Raw genomic sequence first — 25,613 nt, 5'->3', positions numbered from 1 at the left:
CCTTCGTGTTTTTCGGCGACTTTGGTCCCCACCACTCCATACTTTGACGCTTCTTATCGGAGTCGTATCTTATGAAATGCACCTTGTCACACACACAGGTACGTGTTTTCCTTGTAAAAGCGATTTCGTGGTTCGGTGTGCTGATGAGAAACTCCAACAGTATAGTACAGGATTACACCATTTGATACATACTCTCTGATAATTGGCGAATAGATAGTCAATCTATGCATAAAGCCAAGGGCGCCCATCAGGGGGGCAAGGTGGGGCGATCGCTCCCCCCTAAGAGGAAATTGTACCTGGGAATATCGAAAACCCAATAGAATTTTTACATTAGTTACAGCAAAATTTGAAACTATATTTGAAACGTTGCTTATACTTGCCCCCCATTGGAAACCACATCATGGGCATAAAGCCACGTGATTTATCATACCGATCGCGCAGTATAGGTGCAGAAAAAACAACATATGATTACTTGATTCTAATCGAATTCTTTCTTTTTGAACAGCTTTTTCTAAATTATATTTTACATTTTAAGTATTATTATCATTAATATTCATTCTACACTCACAATCGTCGAATACTTTTGTTTACATTAAAATAATTCATATTTCATCAACATTACTGAACATTATATTCCATAGAGCTGTTTCCAAAGTTAACATCAGACATTCGATATACTCATAATTAAAATCATAAAATATTGTTCCTCACCTATGTATCTTGTTAACTGCATACCGGTATCAGAGGTGCAAGGGGCACTTCGTTACCTTGCTTTGATATTTCAGTTATATATTTTAATATTAAATCTATCTATTCATAATTAAGTTGTGTGTATTAATAATAAGTCAGGCCTGACACGTATTTATCTAATGCATTTATCTGGTTTTATCTATTTAATAAGTATAGCATAATATATAATTTTACAATGTTTAATATATGTAAATGTATGTAAATATCAATTAGTGCATTATCCCAATCATTTATATAAGCCAATTCTCTTTTAAGATTAAGATTCACTTAGTTAGATCGAGTATTACTCTCGCTCCCACTTTATTATAGACCTGGTAGAGAGGCTAGTTTTTTGAAGATTTTACCTTTTCTTTCATACTTTTCCAGTATTTTTCCACTGCTGTAGAAGTTTCTAGAACCGTTAATACTTAAATTTTTTCTTCATTTTTTCTGTCCCCGGCAAAACATATAAAAAGGCGGAATTTTTTATGGCTTTCGCTGTTTCGGCTAAGGAGGCCTGTAGAGTAGAGGGCTATGCTGGTGGCTGTTCAGTCCGAAGGGAATTAGCAAGAGAGCTTTTTTCCTGGGAGTTTTGTCCTTTAGAGTAGTTACTGGTTGTCCAGTGGATATGTTAGTCCGTGGCTTCCAGTCCCGCTAGAGAAAGTGGTCTCTGGCCGTAACTTAGGAGAATTCCAGAGTTAGGAATAGGAATTAAAGAATGAAGTAGGAATTTTGAGCTCTACGTCAGAGTAATGACTAAACTGGGCTCTAGTTGCTGGTTAGAAGGAGTGAAAAAGTAATTTGCTCTTGGGGTGACCCTAGGGAGAGAGTGAACCCAGGGCACTTAGGTTTTGAAACTCTCCAGGTGCTGGAGGTTTTTCCCATTTAAAATAGAATCCAAGTTGCGATTTGGTTTCGTTTCCCCGTACAGTCAGGCAATAGTGAGGCTTGGCTGGTGTTTTTTGTTTTCACACTGCGACTTTCGTGTTTGAAAGTATTAGAGTGTGTGTTCACCTTTTAACCTAGAGTCTTGAATGGAAGACGTTAGAGTCCTGAATGGAAGACGTAATATAGCTGGGCCATGAGTGACGGCTGCTACTCCTAATTCCCTAAGTTACCTAACCCTTAAGATTTTAGCTAGTTTCCTTTTTCTGGATTTCTCAGAGTGTTGAGAGTCCAAACCAGGTGTAGGCCAGACTGTTACTAAGTGAAGCTAATCAGTCCTTGAAAGTAAGGAATATGGACCTAGAGTAGAGAGAGTACTAGTTTCCATATTACCGCAGTTCCCAAAAAATTATTAGAGAAGTCTTTTATTTTATGTTTTTAGTGATATTTAAATTAGAGTTTGTGCTCCTTGAACTCTCATGATGAGTTTTTGGGAAGCCGAGCAAAATATTAAAGATTAAATTTGCAAGGGCGAAGTAACGTCCTTTGAATCTCAGTTTTCTAGTCAACACACCTTACCTAAATTAGAGAAACATTAAGCTCTAATCTCTAGTTATTCTCCGTAAATCTTTTGACTTGTTATTTTTAACTCAATCGTATTTTTGAACCTGTTACCTAGACAACAGCGAGCGGACGAATTATTTCTTTTGGAATTTCTTTCTTTTCTTTTTGTTGTAAGGTAAATAAGGCAGACTCGTAAGAGTGGTGTGATAGAGAATATCGATTAGGAATATAGTTTAATATAGACATAAAGCGATACCGATAAATAGTTAAAGATAAAAAAAGCGAGATTATAATTTATAATTATTTTTTCTTTTTTTTACCTTACAGAGGCAAATATATTACTACAATACAGTCGGATTTTGCAATGTACACGTCGATCCGAGGCTTTTATTAATTTAAAGCTGCATATTTAATTTAAATTACTCAGCACAAAAACTAATTTACACGTACATAATCAATTCGACTATTTACTGATATCGATTAGAAAATAAAACTTGTTCAGAATTTTAAGTTTTAGATCATATGGTACGGATCGAATTCCATTTTTAGCATCCAAACATCCCGATCTAAATTCAAATTGTCACTTATTCAAATATTAAGTAATGTGCTACGTACAGGTTCAGTTTAGTGGCGCATTACACTTAGGCACCAGGTCTCGTCACAGTGACAATGCTTTTCAAGAAATTTGGGTCTCGATCCGCTATGTCGATAAGGTCTTCATAGATGTTAAGCCAAAGTTGTTTATCTTATTAGTTAAATAAATGTTTATCTTATTAGAAAATATTATTTTCTTATGTTTAGTGCTATTTTTTGAAATCTTTTTTTTTTTTTAGTTCTAATTTTAAATATACTTACGTCTCTTCTTTATCTTCCATTCCGTGATGCTGAAATAATAGAACAAGAAAATTAACAAGTTTAAAACATTTTAACCCTTCCTGGTAATACATTAAAGGTAATAATTTATGTTTAAAAATGTCCTATTAGGTAACTCAGTAACTATCAATATTTAAATTACAAGAATAGAATATAGATTGAAATGCATTTAATCGATGAGGTTTAGTCCAGTCGATAAACACACAAATTCCAATCAATTTGCATGTAAACGACCAAAACAATAACTCTAAACATTACGCAATTACTATATAACTAGGATGAATTCCATGTTATCATATTAGAGCAAATAATAATTTGTATTTCCATAGTCTTCATTTTATCGCCCGTAACTCCAACCTGATTTACGAGGCATTTCCCTTTCTTTATAAAAAATTAACACAACAGATACTTTTGCATTAAGAGTATAAATAACTAGTTGTAATTCAATTTTCCGTAATACATACACAAACAATCCGAAATTTTCCTCTTATTCATGATATTATACTTTGATTAGCACTTTCCACCCTTTCAATTAATCAATTTCCCTACACTTCTGTTTAATAAATAAAATATACTAAAACCAATTAACAACAAGTTCTAAGTGAAAAGCTAGAACATAATTAACTCTAAACAACGAGGACAAAGACCTTAGTGCCTTGCGGCTTAAAATAATCGTGTAATGACCACTTTTGACCGCTTCAGTAACTACACATAACCCTTCTCTGTTGCCCCAGTTGCTAGCGCTCACGTATTTTGTGTTCTTGGTTTCGGGTTCGATTTCCTGGGGGAGAGGATTGAACACACAGGTTCGGATTCTTCCTTGACATGTAGACTGGGATTGAACAAGGACTCCACATGAATTACATTGAGAATGGTAGATGATAGTTGGAGCACACTTTCTCACAAGGTTAACGTGCTGCTTATCAATTCTCAGGTTGGTTTATAATATAATTTTGTAGATATACTGTAATGCTCATTTAGTCACAGTTCCCACCTCGAAATGAAGCCTATCCAAGCTCATGGTTCTTGTAATCTTCTTCCCAGATTCCACTTCTTCTTCCGCAGCATCTAGAAAAGAAATATTGCTATATCTACATGTACTCTTTAATATTCCTCTATTTCTATCACTATCTTTTCTAATGATGTCTTCTATTTTTCTTCAATATTGTAAGAAGACTGTATGCATAATAATTAGCCGTATTTTAGTATATTGAATCGGTGGCGTATTCGAAATTTCGTCATGGGGTATTCAAGCATACAATTTCAAATCTTTTTAGGGCAAGCGTGATATTCTTTATATATACACACACGGTGTTTCAAAACAACAACAACAACGTTTGGGAGGTGATTCCTGACACCAAGATGAGACAAAAACTACAGAGCAACCTGGGTACACAAATGCTTCCTTTCGGAGTTAGGCTATAGGCCCCCGAAAACATGAAAAAATGAACTTTAAAGGTCCATAGCTCCAAAACTATGGGATCTACCGTAGTCGAGTCAAGACTTCACTTAGGAACTCATATGTGCCCTATCCAAAAATCCATGTTTCAGAATCCTAAGAGATTCTGAATAGAGGAAGTTTGGCTACGAACATATAATTTGAAGTACTCACCAACTCCCTCTATAAAAATTGTTGCGGAAGTACTGCAGGAATCTGAAACAACGGTTGGATATTTGCTAGTTCCTAAGTAAAGTCTTGAGCCGACTACGGTAGGTACCATAGGTTTGGAGCTAGGGACCTCTAAAGTTCATTTTTTCATGTTTTCGACATCCTATAGCCTAACTCCGAAAGGAAGCATTTATGCACTCAAGTTGGTCTATACTTTTTATCTTATCTAGCTGTCAAAAATCACCTCCCAAACGTCGTTGTTGTTTTGAAACATATGTAGGGTGTAACAAAAAGGTACGGCAAAATTTTAGGGAAATAAGGACCCAGGTCCTTATGGGTAGACAAGAAAAAAGTTCATATGACCTTATGTAGGGAAATACATCGTTACAGAGTTACGTCCATTAAGTCGCCTGACAGTGTGAAATAGTCACATTTTGGGTGCCCCTCAATGTGATTCAATTTAAACCTCAATAGCACAGCTCCTAATTAAGGTAAACTGTAAAAAATCGTTGTGTTATTTCAACTACATGCCAATGTGTTAACACGATTGTGTTAAAATATAACACCAACAGATGGTTAGAACAACTCACTTTCCATTTGGAGTTGTGTGTCAAATGCCGGTAGTTGAAATGGCACACAGCCTGTGTTAACTTAACACAAGTATAGAATCTTCGGTGTTTTTTTGTGCGTGATTGCCAAATATGTTAAACGTCTAATTATAAAAGCTTATGTACTGAAGCTACAGACAAACACAGTAGAAAGAAATACGTAAACAAATCCAGGTATTCATAAAATTTCAACATGCAAACCTTGCGATGTGTTCTCAATTCTTTTACATAATGTTTCTGAAGAAATATGCCAACAGCAAGAAACAACACAGTATTACTGTGTCACTTCTATACTGCGCTAGAGCTCACCAGTCAATACTGGGGACTATGTTTTAAAAAAGGCCGAAAACCAGTAGAAACACGATTAAGAGGCAAACATACTATAAGGATATAGGTAAGAGTTTCCTATCATTCTTGAACAAGTTATTGGTGAAGGTTGTGTTTCGCACCATCAAGAAATGCTTCACAATAAGTGTTGGGGAAGACGACAGAAAAGTTTATGAAGATTTTCTAAATGAAGTGTTCTGTAGTTTACTATTCTTATTTTAAAATTAGAATCTCTGGTAATCGTAAGCAAGAACACCACAATCTTTTCCAACACAGAAAAATTGTTACATCAACACCGCACACGGAGTTATTTCAACACCGAAATAGGTGTCGTAGTAACACAGAACTGGAGTCGAACTAACACAAAAAACGGTGTTAATCTGGTGGTCGAACACAAGGACTGTGTTATACTAGGTATTGATACTTGAGATGGTGTAATATTAACACTAAATAATTAACACACTACACACTTTGTTACTTTCTTCGTGTTGGTACAACACCTCCACAAGTAACATTCAATACTTTTCCCCACACTACTGACCCTAACATGGTGTCGAATCAACATCGAAAATACTAACACAGATCCGAATTTAACACCGCTCAACACCAGTTGTGTGTTAAAAACGTAACACTCCCTCTGTGTTAAACACTAACACCGCGGGATCTGTGTTGAATTAACAGCGTATAGTGGTAGTCACGCTGGAACCACTGCCCTGTGTTAAACTTGAGTTGAATTAACACAACAATTTTTACTGTGTATAAATCAATCAATTAATCAAGAAATAGGCCTACACTACTAGATTTATAACTAGGCTAAGTTACGAAACACTCAAGAAAAGTTGTAGTTGACTGTAACTATTAAGTATTTTTAAAGAACACTAAATTAGAATTAAAATGTTTTCAATAATTTTCTCATTATAACTTCAAATTAAAACAACGTAGAAGCTTTGTTTTCTGAAATAAATCGACTAATAAACATACTTAACAAGTAGCTTAAATTATGATTACTTTAACAAACAAGAAAACGAAACTATTTTTTTTTAAATAAAATGTTCTTTTATTTCTTCAATTTCAAAGAACTTGTTGCAATGTGCTTCATTGCTATTTAATACCAAAGCTAAAATCGATTTCATTAAAATAGGTAAAACGGAAAGTTATTCAATTTCTAGGTTAACACTGAATATTTCATTTATTAAGACACAAAGTTGTACACGTAACGAGCATCAAGGAATAAGGGTAAAAAAAAAAACTAGAGATGGTTTATAATTGGGATAGCTGTTCGAGCGATTTTCTAGCCATTTTTCGTATACGTATCTCAACATCAAAAAAGAAATCGATCAATTATTATTCATTATTTAAACAATTATTAATATAATAAATTTCTTCGAATTTTCAAATAAGAAAAGCTTTGTCGACGATTCCAAAGAATGGAGAGGTGGACAGAATTACACCAGAAATGCAAAATCAATCCCGAAAGATTGTGTTACTTCTTCTTAGGCATAATCTATGTTTTCTGTCCACCTCTCCATTCTTTGGAATCGTCAAAGAAAGGAGTAAAATTCCTATATTCCTACTACGAGGACTAGTCAAGAAAGACTTGGACTGATTTTTTTTTCTAGGCAATTTATTATTACTCAGCAACAGGCACATGATCCTTTTCAAAGTAGTCCCCGCCCATTTGAATGCACTTTTTCATTCGAGTCTTCCAGTCCTCAAACACGTGTCCCAGGCCATTCTTTGAGAGGTCCTTCAAAACCGCCTCCGATGCCTTCAGAACCTCGGAATTATCGGAGAAGCGGCGTCCACGCAGTCTGGATTTTTGGCAGGGAATAGAAAAAAGTCGCACGGTGCGGTAGGCGTCTCCACCATCCTCAAACCTTTGCAACAGCTCCCTGCAAGTCTCCACTCGAACGGCCTTCTGCTCTGGTGTCAGGAGTCGCGGAATCCATCGCGCACACACTCGGCTCATGTGGAGGTGGTCAAGCAAAATTTTGAAGACACTGCCATGAGATATGCGTAGTGCGGCTGCCAGATCGTCGACACTGATGCGGCGATCTTCTCTAACAATGACTGCTGCCGTGTTAATGTTCACCTCAGTAACAGCTGACGCTGATACACCTGGTCCACCAGCTTTCGTGATTGTCATTCGGCCCTCTTTAAACTCTTTGAACCACCAGAACACGGTACTTCGTGGCAGAGCGTCATCTTTGTAGGCTGCTCTCAGCATTCCTAGAGTTTCTGTTGCACTTTTCCCCAGGCGATAGCAGAACCGTATAGCTGCAAATTGTTCATCTCGTAATGACTCCATTTCTTCTACAGGCGACTTCTAGAGGCGGCGCAGAACATCACCTGCAATAAAAAGTCGTGGTTACCAAACATGCAATGATTCCTTAACAACATTTTATATATATGCACAGCAAGACCCACCCTACTTGTATGCCAAACTATGAAGCTCCAGCGTTAACAGAACTGCCGGGAAAAAAATCAGTCCAAGTCTTTCTTGACTTGCCCTCGTATTTATTTTTACTGTGGGTCAGATTGTAGTTCTTCACATTGCGCGTATTCATTTTTATAATTTTGGCTACCTGTCGTCTTTTATAATAGAAAGCTTCCTTTCCCTTATTTTTCGATCAAAAGACCCAATATATTTCAACAAAAAAATTTCTTGTATGTCTTACATCTGGAGAACTACATATAGTGTAGCCAAACTCAAACTATAACTTAACTCAGAACGATGTGATTATTCCGTAGAAAAAATTCGAAAACTCGAATTAGAGGCCGTTCAAAATGCTCAAAACTTTTGTGGCTCCTGATCCAAAAATTAATTATTGGCCAAGATCACAATATTTTGATCCATTTTTAACTTTTCTAAAATTCTTATTGTACAATGAGAATACTTCAAGCTTAAGGTCAGTTTAAAGGGACAAGTCTTTCCGATAGATGTCACTACAGTCTTCGTATCTCTCTCAAGTATATTTTATCTTTCACGAAAATTCACGATTTCTCTTACAAATTTCAAACTACATACTTCAAATTTTTAGAGAAGGAACATCATAACCTATCAAAGGCAACAATCCGTGCCGATTTTTTATTTAGAATTTTCTTTATTGTTGAAACAGTATATTGTTACAGATTTGGATATCCAATGTCAACAATTAAGCCTTTCAACAATGAAGAAAAGACCAAATAAAAAATCGGCACGGTACTTGGCCTTCGATAGGTTATGGAGTTCCTTCTCTAAAAATTTGAAGTCTGTAGTTTGAAATTTGTAAGAGAAATCGTGAATTTTCGTGAAAGGTAAAAAATACGTGTGAGATATACGAGGACTGTAGTGACATCTATCGGAAAAACTTGTCCCTTTAAACCAACCTTAATATTTAAATATTAGTATGATAATATGAAAAATTTGAACTTTCCCTTTTTGATATGAATAAATGTAAATAATTTCATAACAATGTCAGGAAAATCCAATGTTTTAGAGAATGTTCAAAAATATAATATTCATTTTAACAGTATGTCTAAGCACTAGCCATACAAGCAGCTGGCAAGGGAGGTAACTGATCGCACAAATGCTAAATACCTGTCTGATATGGTATCACACGCCGATTGTAAATTTGGTGTAGCTGATCGATAGGCGTTACCAGAGTCTGGCTGGTAGTCAGGTTCCGTTCAATCATGTCCTAGATGTGCTCGGTAAGACATATAATCAATAGACCCTGGTTGAATTATTCTCGCAGTGTAGGCACACACGTTGTCTTGTTGGAAGATAAAGTCTCTAAAACCATCCAAATAAGGTAAGTCAACAGGATTGATGGCATTATGATTGTATCGCACCCTCCTCTAGAGGCGAGCGGGATGTGTGCCTCCATACCAGAATTCCAGTTGTGGATCCTGTGTGGTTGTGCGAATACATGCTGAATTTTCTCGCTCACCTGTATGTCTACGAATTGGCATACATCCTTGAATATGTTTTAGACAGAAACCACTTTCATCCCTGATAACATCACCCGTCTTGCCACTGTGGTCTCTCCCAACATCCACAAATGTATTGCCGACAGTGAACAGATATCAAAGGTATGTGCGACGAACACGGAACGTACCCTTACTGTTGTTTACAATTGTACGCTTACATGGGTAGCCATGGTTGCTTTGACTACATTGCCAATCGCTGCCTTATTAGTTAAGGTGTCTAACGATTCTTCGGTCCAGGCGCTTCCAAGTGCGTCATGGAAACATTGTAGAGACATATCTGAGTTAAAATTCTGTCTCATGGTCCAATGACACTTCACGACATACGCAACCGGGAATCCTAGGAAACGTTCACGACCTTTTGCAGCTCGAATATAAGCCATGCTGAAATACACTTAATAGGACAATATTAATTCACTAAAGTCCTCCTGGAATTGAGAACAAAAACTGTGATTCAGCACAACGGAATCGCATATACAGCTACGCTCGTCGTTCCCCGACGATCTTCAAACTACTATCAGTATCTTCAAACTACCTCTACACACACTATGAGGAATCTACCTCTACGGTACTAGGATCTTCAATTTAAGATAGTATGATCTCCAAACACAGTATGTGGTGTGAATTTCGTTCGAATTGGATGATGTATAAATGAGTTTCCACCAGTGTAGTTATTCAACAACCATACTCTCCTGTTCCATCGGATGAAGGTGTTTAAATTCAACATCCGTGCCACCTAAACACTGTAAAATAACTTAAAACTCTGGAAAAAGTGTTTGACGTCATAGCTACGAACTCATGAGCAATGAATTAGCGATATTTTGGGTGTATTCATAGAGATTCGCGCTGGGGAAGTAATAGTGTCGCTGCCAAATTTCTTGACTTGCTTTCGCTGCCTGGGCCCCTTTACAGCACAATTCGGGGGTTGCACCATATGTGCATTCAGGGTTGTGAGTAGAACATTCTGAAACAGAGGATTTCTGGAATTTTGATAACACTAAATAACACCGTCTTGCTCTTTTCGCTACAAATGATGGTCCTATTACTAATTTAGATTTAAAAAAAATAGCAAAACTAACAAAATGAGTACCTTTCTGTGCTCCACAATATCTTCGTTCCCATTCTTCTCGTAGAAATTTCAGAAGTGAATGAACACCTTGCTTTAATACTGTTTTCGCTGGATATTCTATTGGGTTGTTCATCAATTGAAGGCCTTTCAAATTCGGTATCAACCCTAAAAAGAAGAGAATGAGAACAATTACTAATACAGAGGCTGACAGATATTCGTATATAGCAAGTACAAAGTGCACGTGAAAAATTCCGCACCGAGGCAATACTATATGATGTGACTGCTAGCAAAGTAGCCGTATTGTCTAAAGTCTAATGGTGCAGAAAGTTAATCGACTATACTGAATCTGGTCAAACATGTCTCAGTTGAACGTCTGTAGATCAGTTGTCACACACCGTATAGCCCGAATCTTTCCCGGACGATTTTCATGTCAGCTTACACTTCAAGAAATACCAATTTGGTAAGTATTTTCCGATTGTCATACACTTACAAGCGGCTGACTGTTACAGCATCGAAATACAGAAGTTGATCTCACGGCTATGACAAATGTCTGAAATCCTATGGTGAATATTTTGAAAAGTAATCTGACTTATGTTGTATCTGTGGCAATAAATATTTTAAGGTCATTGCGTCTTCTTGTGTTTACCGCCTTTGAGATTCTTATTTTTAGCACACGCCTCCTTCCCTCTTGGCCACTGCTTTCATTCCAATGACCCTAATCTCTACACAAGCAACAACATATATTAACTTACCTAGTTCCAGAGGCACTTCCTTGATATAATTGTCCTGTAGAAGAACGACCTCCAAGTTCGGATGATGAGCTATTGTCTTAGGAAGAGTGCTTAGAAGGTTTCTGCGCAAATCCAACCATTGCAGGGACGGAAGGGCTACAAAGAAGTCCTCTGGTATTTCAGAAAGTTGGTTTGATTCCAGGTAAACATACTGCAATTATACAGGCAAAATTATATAGACACTATATATAAAATTCCTAGATTTCTCTTCTTGCTCTAAGAGTATTTTCTATGTTCATTGATATGAGCTGTCTTTATTTGATAACACGACCTCCCTTGTATTTTGAGTTTATCTGACCTTTAATTACGATTTCTAATTCTGATTCTTTAGATTTTTTGTAATTAGTGCAATACTGAGCGTACACCTAAATCTAATCATGATAAATTCCATGTGATTGGTATAAATTCCGTTCCTGGAGAAGGTACACTACGTGGAACGTTCATAAAATAGGACTACCTTCAACTATATGTTCCGTTCTTGTAGCATCCTAACAAGTACGACAGAAACAAACTTGAGTCTGGACCAATAAATTTTAAAATCACTGTGAATAACGAAAAACAGAGAAAATGACGAGAGGTATGTTTTGATCGCGATTTCCACGGTGTAGTAACTTACGCAGAATTATAGTCAAAGAGGCAGATGAATGAGCATACAGCAACATTGAATCTTTCATTGCGTACACAGTTACTAGATATAAGTGCCTTCTGCTATATGGGTGCAATCAAATGGGATTAACTACTACATTATATTAAGTAGATTCGAATGAAATGTCTGTTTTAACTCGCCTCAGCAACACAACACAGGTATGGACTAAGGTCTTATGCGTAACGTCGCAAACTCTGTACACTCTCAGCAAACAGACTCCGGTACTCAGATAGGCAGGGAACAGTATGTTGTTGAAAAGAGTCGTATGCAAAATGTATCACGGAAAACATCGATTCTGAATGACTTTTCTTTATAAATTCAATCTCGGACATTCTGCACGGTACGCTGCAAAAAAAATTAACAGAGCGTTTGGGCAAGAAATGGTGAATGAATGCACCATTCACCCTTGGTTTGTCAAATTTCGTTTTCCGGTGGATCAGTATTGGAAAGTGAAACCTGTGGGCACCGACCAATGCCATGTTCGAATGATCTGAGAAACACCGTGGAAAAGTGTTCGTGGCATTGCAGACAAATTAGGAATACACCATACAAACTGTCATTCGGCAGCTTCGTAAAATTAATGAGAACTCATAGGCATCACATCAGTCAACAATAATTGCAGTCCGGAAGCGTGCAGTGACTGTAAGGAATAACTAGGAAAGTTTCCTGGATCGGATTTTTTTTTACTTGGGTGAAAAGTGGATCTGTTTTCAAAATTGTAAAGAGTCAGGACAGTGATTGGGTCTCTATCGAAATCCAGGACAGTGTATAAAACTTCTAAATGATTACATTACTGGTATGGTGATCTATGGTGAGATTGATTTGTCATGTCTTTCTCCGTCTAGGTGAAACCATTCTTGCGGATCGTTAGAGTGCTAAACTCCATTAAATGCATCGCAACTTTGCCCGCAAGAATCCAAAGATTTGGTGTCATGTTTCACAACAATATATCCATAAATGTCTCTCCATGAGCTGCAGTGTGAAACCCTACTCATTCACTGTGTTCTTCTGATGTGTGAACTTGTTTCTCCTTGGAATCCAATTGTTGGTTGAACAATGGAAAACGTATGTGATTGCAAATGGAGACTATTTTTATTAACTAGGTGTTGTAGTTTTCTTTTTCTTTCTTTCTTTCTTGCTTTCTTTTTTTTCTTTTTGCCTTCGGAAATTTCATTCATATCAACCTAATAATTACTAATAATAAAGTGTCATAATCGTTAGTCCGTTGATTTAAAATAACTAATATGGCGATCAGCTTATTTTCTCTCTAAATGTAGAAAATCGTCATAGAGAATTTTATTCCCATCTTGTCCTTAAGTTTGTTTTTGACACTACAGCACTTATTTATTAGGATAACCGGTGAAAGTTTTACAGAAAATAGAAAACAAATATATACAGTGTTCTTTGCTCAGGAAATATTTTAAGCAGATAATCTGTGTCGTTTTGATGAGAGTGCTGAGGATGCTTTAGATGGAATATAATGGCTGAGAATTCATAAGGAACTCACATAAGAACGCAGGGTACAATTTATGATGGGGAGGAAAGACAGTAAAATTTAAACTAGAAAGGAAGTTAGTTCTAAATGGATGTTCCATCACACAAACAATATTCAATATCTACTTAGAAGAAAGTGAAGAAGAATGTTGTTTGATATGAGGTGAAAACATTAGGTGTATATGATTTGCAGATGATAATTGTTCTTGTTGGAAGTCTGAATGTAATACTAACATCATTATAAAACTTCACACAACATTCTCTGTAAGATTAAAGTTTTTATCTTCGTGTCAATAGAGCCACGTAACTAAAGTATCTTGAACAGAAGACGAAATATTACAATATAACACAGCATGTAGATCGAGCCATGCGACAATAACCTTGACAAATGTGCTCTTTCATGATTGGTTGCTTTGAGGTATGCTAAGAAGTTTCTTATAGGAGCAAGAAAATATCACGGCTCAAAAATTTTGAAAAGTTACCGCTATTAGTAATTACTTTTCTGTTGTAAGTTTGTATTCTACTATCTATTCCATAAGTCTGGAACCATCGGAAATACCCTGCTCGCTTTCTTGCTAAAGGTTCATATATAGCTAGACTTAGACATTTCTAGAACTCGAATCAATCGATGAGGATCGAAGTTTTTCACCCAGAAGTCCACACTTGATACTGCGTTCTATCTGTGGATTCACTTGAAGTTCATTGTGCACAGTGAGAAATTCTAAATTGTTTCTCATTTTACGGAACGTATTGTATCATTCTGTGTCAAAATCACTCCAAATATCGTCGTATCAATAATGGTTCGAGAGCCTACCTTCAACTTTGGACACTGATCAATACCATAGATTGAACATTGTCTGTGAACTGGGTATTTTTCCTTGTGGTTCCAGACTTATGGAATACCTTGTAAAGAATAATTATCGCAATAATGAGATACAAGCATTTATCTTACCCTCAAACGCCTGCCATTCTGGAGTAGCACTTGAGGAATACTTTTGAGTCCCATGTCACAGCAGTCAAGTATTTCCGTTCCTGGGTGCATCTGCAAAATCACGTCTGGAATGCTATCTTCGTTAGATGAATCTTTGCATGTCTTATCATCATCGTCCTCACCAACGTTGGTATCATTGTCCCCATTACCGACATCGATAGTGTCATCACATTCTAATTGATCCAAAGAACTATGACCAACTGTTTCATCAAGCTTTAGCTTTTCTTCACTTTTCTGTTGGAATAAATTTAAGTAACTCCCTTCGTCAAAGAAAGATATTCTCTCACTACCCTCATCAACAGAAGTGGAACAATCAGCCAAAGCTTCCTCACTTTCTTGATTGTTACAACAGGCATTTAGTTGACTATAGTCATTACTACTGTCAATCACTTCTTCCTGGTTAGTAGGGCAAACATCACATTCTGAATTCACAGGAGTAGCTCTCGGCGACTCTTCAATATCATCATCGATGTTGAAGAAATCATCATATATTGGGTCAGACAGAAGTCGTCTTATACAGTCTTCATCATACTGGTTTGATGCTTGTAATTGGTTTAAGTACAAATCTGTGCATACCACTTTAGAAACGCTTTCCCCGTTGTTCATGTTCGACTGCAATAAAGAATATATTTAAAATGTGAGATATATCAAGGAAAATTAGTCTATGAAAAGAAATATAAATGCAAGAGAAAAAACTGGGAAAGCAAAGTAGAATTAATAACACAAAGAAACAAGGAAATGTATAAGAAGGTGAAATAAACGGAAATTGCTAGGAAGTAAGAAAGGCCAAACCTAGGGTGGATATTGGAGATCATAAATCTGCGAGAAACTATCATATTTGGTCTTGTCACAACTCTGCTTCAGCACTCGAGGTCAATTGTGGTGGCTAACAAAATCCGTCTCAAAATATAAACTGATACAAGACACGCGCTTCGCAGGATGAAGGGGATAGTTAAAATTTAAGAGGTCGTTTAGCTTGGAGTCGGAAAACATAAATGCTAGTTAACTGATTTTCTGCTTAAAGGAAGTATCAATTAAAATGGAAATTATCCATACGCTCTCTCATACACAATTCTGCAACCAAAATTAGCAGGAATAATTCAGTAAAAACACAATTTTAAAAGTCTATTTTAATTTCTGGTAAAGAATAAGTTACATAAACACGTGGAGGAAGGGTCAAAGATAATTATCATAAGTAATTCAAATGAATCTAGTTGAAGCTTAGATTAATATGTCAACTCATAACCTTAATTATCATAGTTATAACAACTTTTAATATGCAACTCAATTTTATACAGTACTATGCAAAATAACTTAGTAATTTACGTATTTTAACTTCCAATTCAACAAACAAGTGAAGAAGGGTTTTAATCGTTAAACGTTACTTCTTTAGGAAGTAATTTTTACTTTTCAGTTTTGTTCAAGTTTATAGTTATAAAAGAAGCGTCTATGGTGCACTGCAAATGATGGTGCTAATCTACATCTACACTGAGAAAAAATGTAGGTGGTGTACTTAAAAAGGTGGGTTACATGCGTAATTCCTGTAGTCTTTGGACTTAACGTACAGCAAACGTATAACTGAAAACGCATGTTTTATAATACTTCCCGTATAAGTGTTCCATCTATACGTACTTTCCGTATGAAACAATATAGGCAGTCAGGATCTAACATACAAATGGACGTATATAACATATAGCTGAGGAATGTAACATAAGTATATGCATGTGATATACGGAAAACTGTTAGATTCTGGGTTAATAAACTGGCGGAAGCTCGCGAACAGATGCGACAAATCTTTAAATGAAGGTGGTGAATATGTAGAGAAGCGAGGGAAACTCTTTTTTCCAATAAATAGTCTGTTTTTCATTCTGTATAATTAAGCGATCTTTATTTTCTGGATGACCCCTCGTATTAACACTCATTTCAGCAAAGACACAATTTCCTCTATCAAATTTCACAACGGTTTCTTCCACACAAAGTCCAACAATCATGACTACTGCAGTTCTTAGATTTGCTTCTTTCATAAATTTAGACAACGATATAACAGCCGAAAGCAAACCATTCTCGCAGAAAACCGGTAAGATTTGTACTGCCACCCATCAATCGGAATTTTTACTAGGTTAATTCAGTTGTATACATGTTGACCAGAGTCACTTTGCATGTACAATGTAATGTTTTCGTCTAAGCATACAGGGAAGGAATAGCATACGCAACAGCCTGGATAACATAGCTTTGCAGATATTGGAAATCAGAATTGCACACGTGTTCTCATATTTACCCTAGGTAAAATACCATTGTGAATATATATGGAGATAAAAACTTCCTACGAGAAATTCTCATATTTATCCTGTACAAAATAACATTTAAAGTAAATCAGGCTCCTTTCTTTCTTTTAGAGAGTACCAAATATTTTTATTCTCTATTTATATACAGGGTGTTTCAAAACAACACCAACAACATTTGGGAGGTGATTCTTGACACCATGATAATACAAAAAGTGTAGACCAACTTGAGTGCACAAATGCTTTTCGGAGTTATAGGCTGCCAAAAGCATGAAAAAAATTAACTTTAAAGGCCCATAGCTCCAAAACTATGGGACTTACCGTAGTCGGGCCAGTGCTCTATGCAAAAATACATGGTACTCACGCAACAATTTTTATAGGAGTTCGGTTACGGGCATATAGTTTGAAGTACTCACCAACTACTTCTATAAAAGATTGTTGCGGAAGTACCGCAGGATTCTGAAACTTGGATATTTGAATAGGCCACATACTAGTTCCTAAGTGAAGTCTTGACCCGACTACGGTAGGTCAAATAATTTTGGAGCTATGGACCTTTTAAGTTAATATTTTCATGTTTTCGGCAGCCTATAACGTCGAAATGACGGATTTCTGCATCCAGGTTGGTCTGTACTTTTGGTCTTATCTTGGTGTCAGGAATCACCTCCCACACGTTCTCAGTGTTGTTTTGAAACAGCCTATAAGTTCTTACATATACACACTGAGAGAAATACATATATATACATATATACAGAAATACACAAATACACATATATACACTGAGAGAAATCCGTTCTTCGGACAGCAGTATATTGTACCAATATACGGAATCCTCTTTCTTACTACAGAAATCAGTACGGAGCATACGTTATATGTATGCTACATAGGCACTGCCCTTAGATGTTACATCATGCCGTTGCAGGATATCTGATATCTAACTGTCTTCCTTATATTACATACATATATGTATGTCATCTTCGTCAGCTATATGTTATATACGTCCATCTGTTATGTGAGATCCTTACCGCCTAAATTGTTTCATACGGAAAGTACGTATAGATGAAACACTTATGCAGAAAGTATTATAAAACATGCGTTTTCAAAGTCCAAAAACTACAGGATTTAACATACGATTTTACGTACCACACATACAATTTTTTTCTCAGTGTAATTTTCGATAAAATCGACTCTTAATACCTACAAGAATTGTATTACTGTAGGAGAGCATAATTAATGATGCTGTACATTACTGAATCCTTTCTTTCCTAATTTCAACCGCATACTATAAGTAAGTCTCTAATGCAGGGATGCAAATAACCACTCGTTCGGGGCGCGCGAGTGGTTCATCGGTGCGGGCGAGTATTTAACACCATATCTATATATATAAAAGAGAACGCACAAATCCTTTGTGAACTCATCACGCTAATACGGGTGAACCAATTTCTTTCATTTTTGGGGGGTTATTATGATTTGGACCCTAGATGGTTTTTATCATATCACTTTAATTTTTAATTACCAGTGTCTTGAGATAATTGACCATTCAAGTGTCCATACGTACAAATCCTTTGTTATTAGTTCATCATAGGTAAAAATAAACGTATTTATATGCAACCCGCATGATCATGTGACTCGGCGGGTTAACATAAATGACAGGCGCTGTAAAAATTATCTAAGTAACAACGTTTATTGCGTTCCGGGGTGACCGCAGCGAAGCGGGGTGAACGCTGCTAGTTGAAGATAAGTAAATAATTTCTATTGTGGGATATGAGCTAGTAGCATTTTTTCTTGGGCGAGTAAAATTTTGTTGGTTATTTGCATCCCTGCTCTAATGTCTGAGAGAACATACACAATGTTCTATAAAATTCTGAGTGTGATTAATAATTATTCAAGAAAATATGTTACAGTATGATTCAAATCCCTTGACATCTGGCGAAAGCCAATTGCTTCAAGAATGACGTCGTCGGATTTCAGTGACGGAGTTCTCAACTAGTAGTTACACTAAATATTCATTATCTTTTGTATATAAAAATGTTCGTGACTTCATACGTCTTGAACCACCCAACCGATCTCAATCAAATTTCCAACATAAATGAGATTCGGGCTTGGAATGATTTTTGTCATTTCACTTTGACGGCTCAACTTAGGGTATGGGAAGATATTTAAAAATGATCGAAAATGACCGATATTAGTGCCGAATCCAGTGATACTTCCAATGCCATTTAAATTCAAATGCAGCCCCGCAACTTGACGGAGGGAGAGACAAGGGCGCCGATCCTGGGGGGCCAAGGGGGCCCGGGCCCCCCTTGTTGTATTTAAGAAATATAATATTTGGCATAATTTGAATGCAATTTGTCTTAAAATCCTCATATATGCCTTCTGCATCTGAATGCTCTCACCCCTCCAAAAAAAATTACAGAGAAATCGACGCCCTTGAGGAGAGAGATATTAAAATAATCGAAAATGATCGATCTTAGTGTCAAATCTATAGTTTTCGGTGTCGCTGAGACGTACAGTGACACTTTCTACGCCGTTTAAATCAAAATTCAGCCATTTATGTCCAAAATGAAACGTATTTTTCTCATGGGAAGAAAGGGTATTCTGCTAGTACCGTATCTAAATAAAATAAAATAAAATAAAATAACTCCCACAGAGAAAATATTTAGAAAGCTTAAGTGCATCCTCTATTTGGCACAAGAATTCATACTACTATAAAGATATGACTGCTTACCATGGAAGTAAGAAAAATCACATTAAAACACCTGCTTTTTTAATTTGCTCTTCTAGACAAGACTGGCCTGCAGGGATGCACATATCCCTAAACGTTTGGGCGCAGCCATCATAATTAATTTACAATTGCCTCCCTTCCCAAATTGACCTTTCTCCTGTTTCATTGTATCATTTTCAGTTAAAAATTAAGTTGTCCCAAATCATCTCATGGACACAACCCGCGGCATAAAATCTGAGCTGGCTGCGACACCAGCGCTGTAGTTTTCCGGTTCGCCGCACGACTAAAGTTCGTTCTACCTCATGCGCGTAAAACGAGTGGAGTGCGTGAACTTTTTACTTCTATTCGGTACACATATATGATATCTTAAAATTAGATATTGTACTTACGTCTTCTCTTAATATTCTTCATCGAAGGTTGAGGAATAAAACAATTTTTCACTTCGTTATCAGGAAATGAACAGATCTTTAAATTGCTTATTCTTTTTAAACTAGTTAAATAGTAAGATATCACCCTCAATCGCCGAGCCCCAAAATGTTTCCACCTTATTAATCAATAACAAATGCAATGACTCACATCACACACTTCCCCCAACTCACATCAAACTCACCCTACCTGGGAAAACTCACTTGGGCAAAACTCGTGTTGTCATGTTAATCGCAGATGATTGTTCAGTGTCTTCTGAATGCAATATAAATATCAATGTGCCAAACAGCACTTTCTCCTCTCCCCCTTTTTGCAAACTCATCTTAAATCAATTACAAAACTTTTCCCGGTCAACAATTATTACATGAAAAGAAGCGAAGTGGAATTGTTTCATATTTAATTCATGGGCTAGAGTTCGGATTCCACGTTAATCAGTAGATCCACGTTTCATATAGCCTCGCTGCTGAAAGGGGCGTTAAACTCAAAATCAACTCAACACTTTGTCCGGTTTAATGATTCATAACTTCCGCCAAGAAACTCATGCTACGAGTTTTGTTTCGTGTGTTTTTGGTTTAAATTTTAATTTATTTTTTTCTATTATACTTGATAAGTTGTTCCAGAGGAATTGGCAAACTGCTAAAGTTGCATAACTATGTCCCGTTTAATAGGCTTACTGAAATTGGCAACCCTAACATGGTCGAATCTATAATTCCTTGAGGGGGGGGGGGAGAGGCAGCTCTGTTCTCAGGGTATTTTTGAAGGAAGCATATCTAAATTTAGTGAACTAACTTAAATATGTATCATTGATATATTCATTTTGTGATTATCAGTACCGTACTATACAGGGGGCCCAAAAGTAGGTATACAGTCCCGTACTGATCAACTCAATGCTTTTTATATCATTTCTTATTATTAGACCTAGTTTCTTTATTATTTGTTCTTAATGTCTTTTTACATACAATATATCTAAGCTCGGAACAGCCGAAGCAAATAAACTTATAAGCTAGAATGTTATACTTGATCAATGCAAGGGTGTATACCAATTTTTGGGCCACCCTGTAGTTGTAGTGGCGCATTTTCGGGTTATCTGAGCATTTTAAAAAGCTTTCATTGTTTTACGGCCTCTTAGGTTCCTTTTACGTACGATCCTGGTGTTAACAACAGGATTGAATAAACATTCCGAACAACTACATAAATAATATTTTTTAAATTTTTTTTTATTAAAATGAAACAAAATATAATTTTATTAGTAGAAAAAGTTCGAGAGAGAAGGGAACATCTCCCTGATCGGAAAAAACTTAAAATACTCTAAAATTCACCATTCATAATAATAATTAAAAAAACATCATTTGGAGATGAGTAATAGTCGTTAATCCTAATATTTTTCAGGTATTTTTTAATGCTAATTTCCCGGAAAATGACCAGCATTTCTTGAGTATGACAAGTCTTATAGAAAAAATTAAACATATTTGATAGAAAATTTGCTGCTCTTTTAAACTGGTCTGCTTCATTTTCTTTCTAAAATTAGTCATTTTTGAGAAATTGTTCAAAAACTCTTGTTCGCCATTTTACGTGTTGGCGACATCAGCACAAATTAAGTCAAGTCAATAACATTTTGTATGTGTGTGTGTGTGTTGATGAGGAAGACAAATACGACAATCCTATGAGCTTCCTCGATTCTAAGTGGTTAGCGTAGGCGCCTTTGGCGTGGGAGACTCGGGTTTGATTCCCGGTGGGAGCTCGTGTGGTTCGGATTCTACGTTAAACTCTAGGTCCATGCCTCATATAGCCTCGATGCTGAAAGAGACGCTGAACTGAAAATCAATCAAATTTACGACAATCCTATGAAGAAAACAAGAAATTACTAAGTATACCAGATCGATACCTAATTTCATAATTTTAATATTTAAAAGTCAATGTAGGTAACATAAAATTACATACAGGTTAAAAGGGGGTAATTGAGTGGAGCGGGTAATTGGGCGGAAAACTTTTTGAAAATTTATATTTTGCATTTCAGTATATTTTTATGGAATTTAATTATACCCAAATTTTCGGTAGGTAGATGTTGACCAGAAAAACAAAAACAAAAAAGCTTTGATGAATTTTGAGAGAGTGTAATAATGACAAAAGAAACCAAAAACTGATTTGATTGAGAAATGACATATTTGAAACCGAATTTCAGGTTTGTGTGTGTTTTGGTTTGAGTCACAATAAACCGCTCACCTGTTAATGATTCCTGGTTTTTTACTGCTGCTTAAAAACATGATAAGGATGGTGTCGTGAAGAGCAACAATCTTGAATCCTCGCTGTGAGGCAGTTAAAATTTTGTTAAAATTTCTACCTCCCAATTACCCCCAGGGGGTAATTGGGTAGAATGCCTTAAGTGAACATGTTTTGCTTAAAATTCGTTTAAATGCAGTGCTATCTTTGTTTTTTGTGGCGTACACTTTTATTTCATAGTGCATTGTGCTTATTAAGCTATTTTGTTCATCTTAGGCTTCCAGAGGCCGTTGCGTATGCCAATAGTGCTGATGCTGTAAATAGGACCTGTTCATCAATCCAGAGTCCCACACATGCTCTATTGTAATGACGACATACCCATCAAATATCAAGTAATTTACGATTTCAAACAATACAGATAATTTCCGACATTATCATATATAGCCTACAGGCACACGAAAATTTACCAAAAAAAAAAAAATATATATACACTTAATTATTCCTAGTACTTTCAAGAAAATATATAGACACCTTTCGAACACGTACTTACCCTACAAACGCCAGAAAAACTTATATAAAAAATGATCATCTTATACATAACAACTTTTCTTACTTTAATGGACTATTGGTAGATTATTTTACCACTGGTCCATTAAACAACTGACAAGCGTAATTCTTTGTACGAAAAACAATAGACTGAAATAGTAATGTCGTCATTTCCTACTCGTTACCATGGTGATCGCCATGTTTTTTTTTTTTTTTTTCCTAAAGAAATGCATGAATCCAAAGAAATACTGTTAAGTCTGCTGTTAATAATGATAGACAGTTAATTAGACAATTGAAAAATATTTTGAAGACAAAGTAAAGTTAGTAAGAAAAGGAACAGATTAAGAATATGGGGCCACTACTTAGAAAATTTACGAGTGAAATCCAGTAATTCATGAAGTAACATCTAAGGAACCTTTCTCTACAAGGACCACATCTCTACGTAAAGTTATAAGATAGAAATTCCATAAGAAATGGCAGCGCCATGACCATGTAATGCATAATGAACACAATTATACGCAGTGTAAAAACTCCGGTTTGTAAAAGCAAAGATACAGACTGACGAGCTGTCGACACAATGAAAATAGAACAAATATACTATTTATCTACAAGGAAAAATCACTGTCCAGTTTGAAAATAATGTTAATTATGTTGTCGCATTCAGATAGCTTACACCCACGCTTTAAAATATGAGTTACATTGGATACAAAATAAAGAAACAAACAATAAAAAAAAAAAAGGGCACTAAGCTTATAGCCATATGCGTCCTGAGAATTTTCAATCTGGACCAATTTCTGATCGGTTAAGTTTTAAACACTAATTCTGTAGGTCTACACATATGCAATGTAATTTGTGATACTGATGGTACTAAATAAAGATTTCTCAGAATTATTTAAATTTAATATCCATTAATAAGCAACTAATACACAAAATCTGCAATATCAGGGGAAACATTTCGGTTTCAACGCTTGTCATATTTTATCACATTATTTATCAAATTGCTTGCTTTTCCCATCTTTTTGTAGTTTCATTCATTGGATTTTTTTTTTTTTTTTTTACATATACATATGTTTCTTTTAATCTAATGTTTGTAATCCAGAAGTTAATACGTCACTGTTTTCGCTTTGTACTTAGGGTCTTAGGCCATGTTGTTTAGAAAATAAAACTGCGATCACCATGGCAACGAGAAGGATGTGACGTCCCACTATTTCAGTCTATTGGTAAAAATACATACCACTGATCTCACTAAGACACTAAAGTTTAGTCAAACATCATTAGCCTAATGGTCCGTGTGGAGTAGGTGGTAAATATTAATACCATGCCCGTTAAAGGGTTAACTTGCGTATTTAAACCTCTTGGACAACTTCAGCATACGCCACTGATCGGGATCAAACTTGCATGATAGAGACATTGACTCAGTGTTCGTAATTTGCGGAGGGAAATTTCGTAGGTAAATTTAGCGAAAAGGGAATTTTTGGATAAAATGTGAAAATCCTGGGAAATTATCGCACTGACAGTGATCATTACATACACGAATAAATGGTTAAATTTTCTTTATTCTTCAGAAATAAACAACACAATAGAAATAGTTTGTGAGTGCGTTCAAAGATGCATACTTTACACCCATTGTTGGCTAGGTAGGCTATATTTGTATTTTTTTGTTTTAAAAAAAGTAAAGGAAAAGTACAATCATAGAAGCGAAAACAAACAAATAAAACAAATGTGTTTGTCACTTCTCTTAATATAGCTAAATTAATTTTATCACATACCTTCTGTCAGAAATTGGACACTCAAGGAACTAGGGAAAATTTGATACGAAAAGGGAATTTTTTGTGTCAGTCACGGGAAATTTTAAGGAAAACTACGAATATTGCATTGACCTGGTATATAAACGTATGAGCCTATTAGGTTGAGTAGGATTTTCGTTCCCAATTTATAGACAGCCAACTTTTGAGTCAAATTTCTGAAGAAAGAAATAAACATGCAGACTGACCCGATCGGAATCAAATTGGAACGGTGGTTAGAGACCTTGACCTGTGATATAAGGGTGTGAAATAGTATGTTGTACAGGTTTTTGGTTCCTAAGTTATACACAATCAAAGCTCTAAATATATTCATTGGGCTTATAAAAACGTAATGATGTGGGCTTAATAATAGTTGGAAGATACTAATTTTGCGCTATAATACAATACAGATGAATATGAATCTAGCGAAGAGAAAAGAAAGCATGAAAATTGGAAATATTTGTAATTAACAGTTAAGAGTGAACAATGGAAATGAAAGAGTATTAACGCCAAGTAAGGTATGCTAAAACAACAAATAAATAGTATGCAATATTGAAGACTGGTTCATGTGGGTCTAATCCGAGGCTGCCATCTGCGGAAGATTAGCCATTCGGTTTTAAGTATTTTAAAGGTCATATAGAATTATTTCATTGAATTGAAGAATTATCAAAGTTTAGAATGCACAATTGAAAAAAAAAAAAAAATGAATCAAACCATTTTACTCGTAATTATACCAATGTTCTGTCTATACATATCTAATACAAAAATTTATTGAGAAATACTAATATATATATGAGCATATGTTAAAGAATTAAAACCTTTTAGTAACGATTATCCATGTACGGACAAACAACTACTGAGTGTAATTTTAATCTTTTCCCTCTGACTATATCAAAGTTTCGTAAGGAAATAGTATTGAAGAATGTGGAGCATACAAAAATAAATCTATTACCTCAGTTGCTTTAGCCATTTTCGATTAAAATAGAGATATTGATCGCAGCCCACCACATGGATACATATGATTTGGGTTCTTCTTTTTTAACCTCAATCGAGATTCTATAGGTCTTATGCAGAGTCG

The 25,613-nt window shown here is 35.8% G+C and overlaps 1 protein-coding gene across 3 annotated transcripts in view; it reads right to left on the bottom strand.

The window, feature by feature from the left end:
• Nucleotides 1-25,613, bottom strand: part of LOC145667105 (uncharacterized) — a 57,313-nt gene extending 31,700 nt beyond the window's left edge. The window contains exons 1-6 of one of the 3 annotated variants that reach the window (XM_081734843.1): nt 25,488-25,613; nt 14,517-15,167; nt 11,386-11,575; nt 10,655-10,798; nt 4,046-4,119; nt 3,034-3,062 (exon numbers count right to left, since the gene is read on the bottom strand). In XM_081734843.1, coding sequence (XP_081590969.1) covers nt 3,034-3,062; nt 4,046-4,119; nt 10,655-10,798; nt 11,386-11,575; nt 14,517-15,167; nt 25,488-25,505 — 1,106 coding nt within the window. In that variant the 5' untranslated portion in view covers nt 25,506-25,613. The other 2 variants (XM_081734845.1, XM_081734844.1) reach the window with 2 other exon arrangements.

This window comes from Thermobia domestica, chromosome 12 (genome assembly GCF_964235325.1).
Source record: "Thermobia domestica chromosome 12, izTheDome1.hap1.1, whole genome shotgun sequence".
NCBI classification, from domain to species: Eukaryota; Metazoa; Arthropoda; class Insecta; order Zygentoma; family Lepismatidae; genus Thermobia; species Thermobia domestica.
This window is presented reverse-complemented; position numbering and strand designations above follow the sequence as displayed.